General features: G+C 29.2%; 1 protein-coding gene across 2 annotated transcripts in view; it reads left to right on the top strand.

Annotated features, from left to right (window-relative positions):
* Positions 1-487: 487 nt before the first annotated feature.
* The window catches only part of LOC108748458 (serine/threonine-protein kinase PRP4 homolog), an 8,757-nt gene continuing 2,609 nt past the window's right edge, over positions 488-6,635 (top strand). Inside the window, exons 1-5 of one of the 2 annotated variants that reach the window (XM_018486644.1) lie at positions 488-626; positions 1,021-1,215; positions 1,604-1,833; positions 4,166-4,274; positions 6,224-6,428. In XM_018486644.1, coding sequence (XP_018342146.1) covers positions 1,072-1,215; positions 1,604-1,833; positions 4,166-4,274; positions 6,224-6,428 — 688 coding nt within the window. In that variant the 5' untranslated portion in view covers positions 488-626; positions 1,021-1,071. Of the gene's footprint in view, positions 663-1,020; positions 1,216-1,603; positions 1,834-4,165; positions 4,275-6,223; positions 6,429-6,635 lie in introns of both variants that reach the window. The other variant, XM_018486643.1, reaches the window with a different exon arrangement.

The following is a 6,635-nucleotide window of genomic DNA, read 5'->3' as shown; positions in this document are numbered from 1 at the left end:
ATATATATATATATACATATAGAAATCATTGTCGTGAATTTATTTAGCTTTAAATTATATTAAAAATGTATCAAAATTTTAATAAATTGAAATTCTTTGATTATACACCACAGCTTATATAGTAATTTAAGGTGATTTATTGAATTTCAGTACAGTGTTGCATTCTTCGAAGATTATATAACCGAGTGTATGTATGTACAATTTATTATTGTATATAGATTAAAATGTTTTGCTATTCTAAAGCTGTGTTCGGTTTTGTAAATCGAAGGCATCCATATCCATTCTATCCAGTGTTTATCGAATTCAGAATAATATGTATAACAGCTTGGACTATGTTCAGATTCCCACTCAAGTGCCACACAGGTATTACTCTATCCTTGTTATTTACCGAACATTAAATATAGGATATGATTCCGGCGAGCACCTGAGTGGAAATCTGAATACGCCCTTGAGTAAAAGAAAAAAGAAGCGTTGTCAAACAAACGAAGAATATCATTTAGAGACAACGAATGTCTCGGTGACAACTTCGATGCAACAACGACATGCCTCAATGAAATTCGTGGTACTCTCAAAGACGGCCCGTATTTACGACGGGTTTATCAAAACCGTTTATCACATTAAGAAAAGTAATTGAATATCTTTTTACTCCGAGAGTTTGTCAGGTAATAATGCATGTACATATGAATCTAAAGTATGAATTTAAAGTAGCATTAAAAAATTCGAGTTAGTCCTGCAATTCGCAATATGAATTCAAAAAGATCTATTGTAAATAATTTTCTTTTATTCTTTAAAAATATAAGTATTGTGTCACATAATTGGAAAACGCTAAAAATATAAAAACATAGTAATTATTTTAAACAGACACTCGTGAATTCCATTGAATGTTTAGTATTCGATACTATACTATTTATTCTTTATATAGGATAATAATAGGATAATTTGAAATTTATTCTATTATTATAATAATAGGATAATAATAAGTTAAATTTGTAATACGATAATTTAAAATTTAATGATTAGACATTTACAAGAATAATCAAGCAGCAATCAAGTAAATTGTGAATCGCGAAAATGGTTCGACCATCAAATCCGCGACTTATGGCTCGCGTGCTAGATGCAGTAGCAAATCTTGGTGACACCAAAGGTTCATCAGCTCGCGAAGTTCTCAGTTTTATCCGACATAGCAACGTATCGTCAAAAAATTTGACACTACAGGTAACATACAAAAATATTTATCTTAAAAGTTATTATGTATGCGCCTACGAACATTACATTTTAAATATTTTTCTTTAATAATTTGTGTTTATTTATCACAGTAATTCGTGTGTGAAATGCTTCTCAGAATTCCAATTTTCTAGAAGTGAAAATATATTTTTTGTATCTGTTTAAATTTTTGCAATATAAATTTATTTTAAGAAGTTGAACTTTAGATAAAACGTTTATAATCTTTTTAAAATTTTGTTTTGTTCTTTCCCCAATTTTATTTATGTTATAAACATTTAAAAAATCTTTATCATAGATTATTTTTTAAAATAGAAAAAGAGAAAGACAATTTCTATTATGATCAATAATTAAACTTAATTTAAATGTTTCTATAACATAGGTACATCGAGCTTTAAAGCATGCAGTAAATGCTGGACTTCTACGGCATAGGAGTGGTCGTTATAAAGTACTGGCTACTTTAAATCCTAATTCTGTCTCTAACTCTGCTAAGGAAGGACTACCTGCTAATAAGGAACCAGCTAACAATCAGATAAACGAACAAAAAAAATCAAAATCCGATATAGAAATACCGATTAGTGATGTTGAATCTTCTCAAACACAAGAGCGCAAGTACGCTGAAATTTTTTTACACGCGGAGCGTGTGACTTTCCTTTTTCGACTAATTTAAAGTTTCACATTTCAAAGATAACACTTTTTGACAAATTTAACCCTTTCGCTACGGCAGTGTGCTCCGTCAGAGTGACACCGCTGAACGGGCCACCGTGCCGCCGGAGTAGCGGTACTGAACGGAGCACTGCGCCGGAAAGTGTGCATGTTGCGCTTAGGTAAACTGGTGTTCGGACTTACATCTTTCGATGCAGCCTCGTCATTATCCGGATCGTACGATTCTTTAAGTGTTATACAACAACATATTTGGAGATTTTGCAATTATTATCAATAAAAATATATTTTAAAATTAAAAATTACACTTTACAATAACAAACAACAAACACTTTCTAATAACAAATTAAAATTCTCAATAATTTAATTCACAGTGATAAATTTTGAAGCAAGGGTCGACACACAATCCCACATTACAGTTTTTACATTCATACACAGTTTCGCGTCTTTTGTTGTTCGCATGGCAAACGACACACCTTCTTCTTGGTTTTTTTCCTACCGATTTATAAACCGACGGAAAATGTCGTTCTGTTAATCTCAGTGGATGATTATTCCCCGTTAGATGTTGATGACTTATACTTTGATGGTACTTTCCCAGTATTTCCCTAATTAATTGCAATTGAAATCTTGCCATAGATATCGGTCGTTTCATCTTATGCTTGTACAGACAATAAGCGTTCCAGACGCAAATGTCCACCAAATGAAAGAAAAATTTCCGGTACCATTTCAAAGATTTCCGTGTCGAGTTCACAGTGCTTATGACCATATCAGCTTTATCCACTGCACCCATTGAATTGTTGTAGTCTAACACGCATACAGGTTTCTGGATAACTCTTTCTCCTCCGTGCCTGATTACCGTTATAAATTCTGCTGTATGCATTGTAGAAAGCATATACACTTCTTTCTTATCCATCCATTTTAAGACTAATAAGTTATCGGATGATCTAAATGCTGCCTCCCCCTTTTTTAATCGTTTGTCAATTTTGGGCATTCCTTTTCTCCTTTTTGTTACGGTCCCGCACGCGTTTGTGCCATTATTATGTAAGAACTGAAACTTTTTTTCTAGAACAAGACCAAGTGATTTTTATATAGTTTTGATCGTTGAAAATGAATCCATAAATAAAATTGCTCTATTACGTCAAGTTTTTGAGAAAATTAATACCAAAAATGACATTTTTGTGCTTTTTAAGCTGAAATACTTAAAAACATTACGTGATGGAGCAATTTTATTTATAGATTCGTTTTCAGCAACAAAAAATCTATAAGTGTCACCTACTTTATTGGCGACTTTATACAAGAAACAACAGTTACACAAAGATGAAGAGAATTAAAATCCATAGATAAATATTTCTTTGAGGATTGCTTATACAATTTCAATAATCACCTACATATAATAGTTTGTCAAGGCTCTCTCTCTTTCTCTCTCTCTCCCCCTCCCCCCTCCCTCTCTCTCCCTCCTTCCCTCCCTCCCTTCCTCCCTCCCTTCCTCCCTCCCTCTCTCTCTCTCTCTCTCTCTCTCTCTCTCACACACATTATAAATCTAAAATCACAATTATTATATACAATTTGTTCAAACAATTATCGTTTAAACAATTAACAAAACATTTTTTTGAATGAAAATAGTAGCACTATTGGATTCTGTGGAAAAAATGCATATAAGTAGCTCATTGCATTATTTTTCTACCTCTCATTTGTTATAAAAAAATAGAAAATAACAGATAATTATTCAAATTACATAAGCAGTCCTTAAAGTGTTATATTTATAAATATGGATTTAATTTTCTTCCTCTTTATTGAAACTATAGCTTTTTTGTATAAAGCAGTCAATAAAGTAAATGATTCTTATAGATATTTTATCATTGAAAACAAATTTATAATCAAAATTACTCTATCACGTTACATTTTTTAAATATTTTAGCTCAAAGAATATTTTAGCCCAAAATGCCATTTTTAGCACCTTTTAAATTTACGTTTTTCGAAAACTTTGCGTAATAGAATTTCATTTACGAATTCGTTTTCTACAAAAAATTTATAAAAATCACTTGATTCTATTCGTAGTCTAAAATCCGCGTTGGACAGTGTAATTTTTATATATTACACTTATGTTTAAATTTCATAAGTAAGATCTATTAAAATTTATTATAATAAATAACGTCTACAATCTGTTATGAATGGATGATAGACTATTATATAAGAAGTTTAACATAATTATAAAATGCTGGCTCGGAAAAAAGACGAAGAAATTAAAATTACTGATTGTGTTTAACATCTATAAATACAGGAAAAAAATTACTCGGCGACGAAATAGTAGACATCGTAATACTAAAGTAAAAAGGAAATCTCGACGTTCGCCATACATTAGACGAACCAATGCTGCCCAGAATCGAAAGGTGCGTCAATTAGAGTTATCGTTATTCGAATAGTTTGAACTACTTTGACAATACATTCAATATAATATATATATATATATATATATATTAGGTGTAGTAAAAAGTCATCGCGTATTTTTTAACTCAAAGTTGTATATACAATATCTTCGTCAATAATGAATGAAATTCAAATTTAAAAAAAGGGTTTTAAAGCTTGAAATCTCTACTTTTAAAAGCTTATCACATTTTTTAAGTTTATATGAGTTTGATAATTTTTACATACCAAAAACTACGAGCTGAAAAAGACGAAAAATTTTCTTCTCACTTTGTGGATTTGTAACGTGTCCAAAACGAATTTGAGAAAATTTTCGATTACATATCGTGAAAGCTTGATACTTTCCCTACAAAATCGTTTTTTTTTTAATATTCCTACGACTTTTGATTACTGAGTTATCGCGGATTAAATAAAAGAATTATTTTGACTTTAATTGCTCATAACTCCATTAAAAATTGTCGTATCGTATAATTTAAAAAAGAGATTTTTAAAGCTGAAACTTTACTCTATCAAGATATATTTATATTGTTGGTAAGAAAGTAATTGCGGTTTTTACTGATAGATGTCTTTTAAAAAAACGCGATGACTTTTTATTACACCTAATATATATATATATAAAATATATATATATATAACATAATCTAGCCACGACAACGATTCCGACATTTTTCGTCTAAATCATGCAAATAAAAAAAGATATGATTATCTTATTTTGCAGTAATGCGAGAAAGAAAAAAATGTGCCATCTTGTTCTGATTATAATGCGATTTAATGAAAAATATCAAATCGTAGATTGTTATCTCATGACCAAATTCTGATTAGAGGATTTCTAATTTAAATGTATTTATGTTTATTCGACTACCTTTGTTTTTATATTTCCTAAGAATAAGAATATTCATATACTGATATATGCATATATACGGTGTCCTGAAATAACCACCAAATATTTTGTGCGCAGATAGAGCGAACTAAACTAAGTCGAAAAGTCCTGTACTATTTTGCAATTTTCATAATAGTTAACAAGATATTAATTGCTAAAAATTGCCGAAAATCGATCTTCAATCATTTTTATTCAAATACTATCAATTTTACAAAAAAACTGCAAGAAACAAAAATTGTTTATTTTGTTTTCATAGAATTATAAGAATTTTTTAAGATTTTTTTAAGCATTTAAAAAAAATGTTTAGTATGTATTTTCTCATGTTGATAAAAATAACAAAATACAGTATTAAAAAATCAATAAAAAATTTTGAAAAAATTCATAGAGCTCTATGAGACGAAAATAAATAATTTTTGTCTCTTGCAGTTTTTATGTAAAGTTGATAGTATTTGAGTAAAAAATTGTTGAAAATCAATTTTCAACAATTAAACAATAAATGAAAAAAACCGGCAATTAAGAGCCTAAATTCGCAGTAATTGAAGAAATTGATTATATCAACATATATTTCTCAGTACTACATATATATAACAAATATTGCGTATGTAATTTTCAATAATTTTTAGTAATTAATATCTTGTTATTGTGAAAATTATAAATAAATATAATATAATTGAATAAAATAAATGATATATACCAGACGGTTTGCGGCTTATTGCCATGTTCTCATCCATTGCTAATGCCAAAGTTTCGTGAATTTTATCGTTTACTTCATCAGAGCGAGGAGCTGATACAGGTAGTGAGAACATAATGATAACTCGTAAATCTTCTGGTATCTTTGAAGATAATACTCATGAAAACCTAAAAAGCCTTATAAATGATTTATTATATTATATAATAAATGATATATTATTTTTTGATAAAGCAACAATGAGAATAATTGTTACAATTTTTTTCTTGTATTATATCGTAAAAATTATTGCTATTTGATTAAATAAAACATATAAAATATAATTTTAATATTTATAATGATGATAGCGACAACGAAAGCGCACATACGAAGACGATGAGGAGTTTGAGGATCATTCATCCGGACAGGATTTCTTGCAGAGAAGGAACGATTCGTCTGTATTATTCAATTGCAAAACGAAACGTTCGAGAGTATCCAAGCGAGAGCTCGAGGCCGACTTATCTGATGAAAGTGAATGCGATAGCAACGTGAGCCAAAAGCACGTTTTTCGAGGTAATTTTAATCACATAAATCACATTAAAAAATCAAATAGAAAGTGTATTAAATTAAGAATTAAAGATTATACATTGCTGTCTTTCTTATTTAATTATATGTATAAGTATAATTGTTTAGAAAAGACAAGTTTTATACATGTATATTGTATACACATATACATAGAAAATGTGTGTGTGTGTATGTATATATATATATATATATATA

This window comes from Trachymyrmex septentrionalis, unplaced genomic scaffold (genome assembly GCF_001594115.1).
Source record: "Trachymyrmex septentrionalis isolate Tsep2-gDNA-1 unplaced genomic scaffold, Tsep1.0 scaffold220, whole genome shotgun sequence".
Taxonomy (NCBI): domain Eukaryota; kingdom Metazoa; phylum Arthropoda; class Insecta; order Hymenoptera; family Formicidae; genus Trachymyrmex; species Trachymyrmex septentrionalis.
Note: the sequence above shows the minus strand (reverse complement) of the source record. Positions and strands in the feature narration are given on the sequence as shown.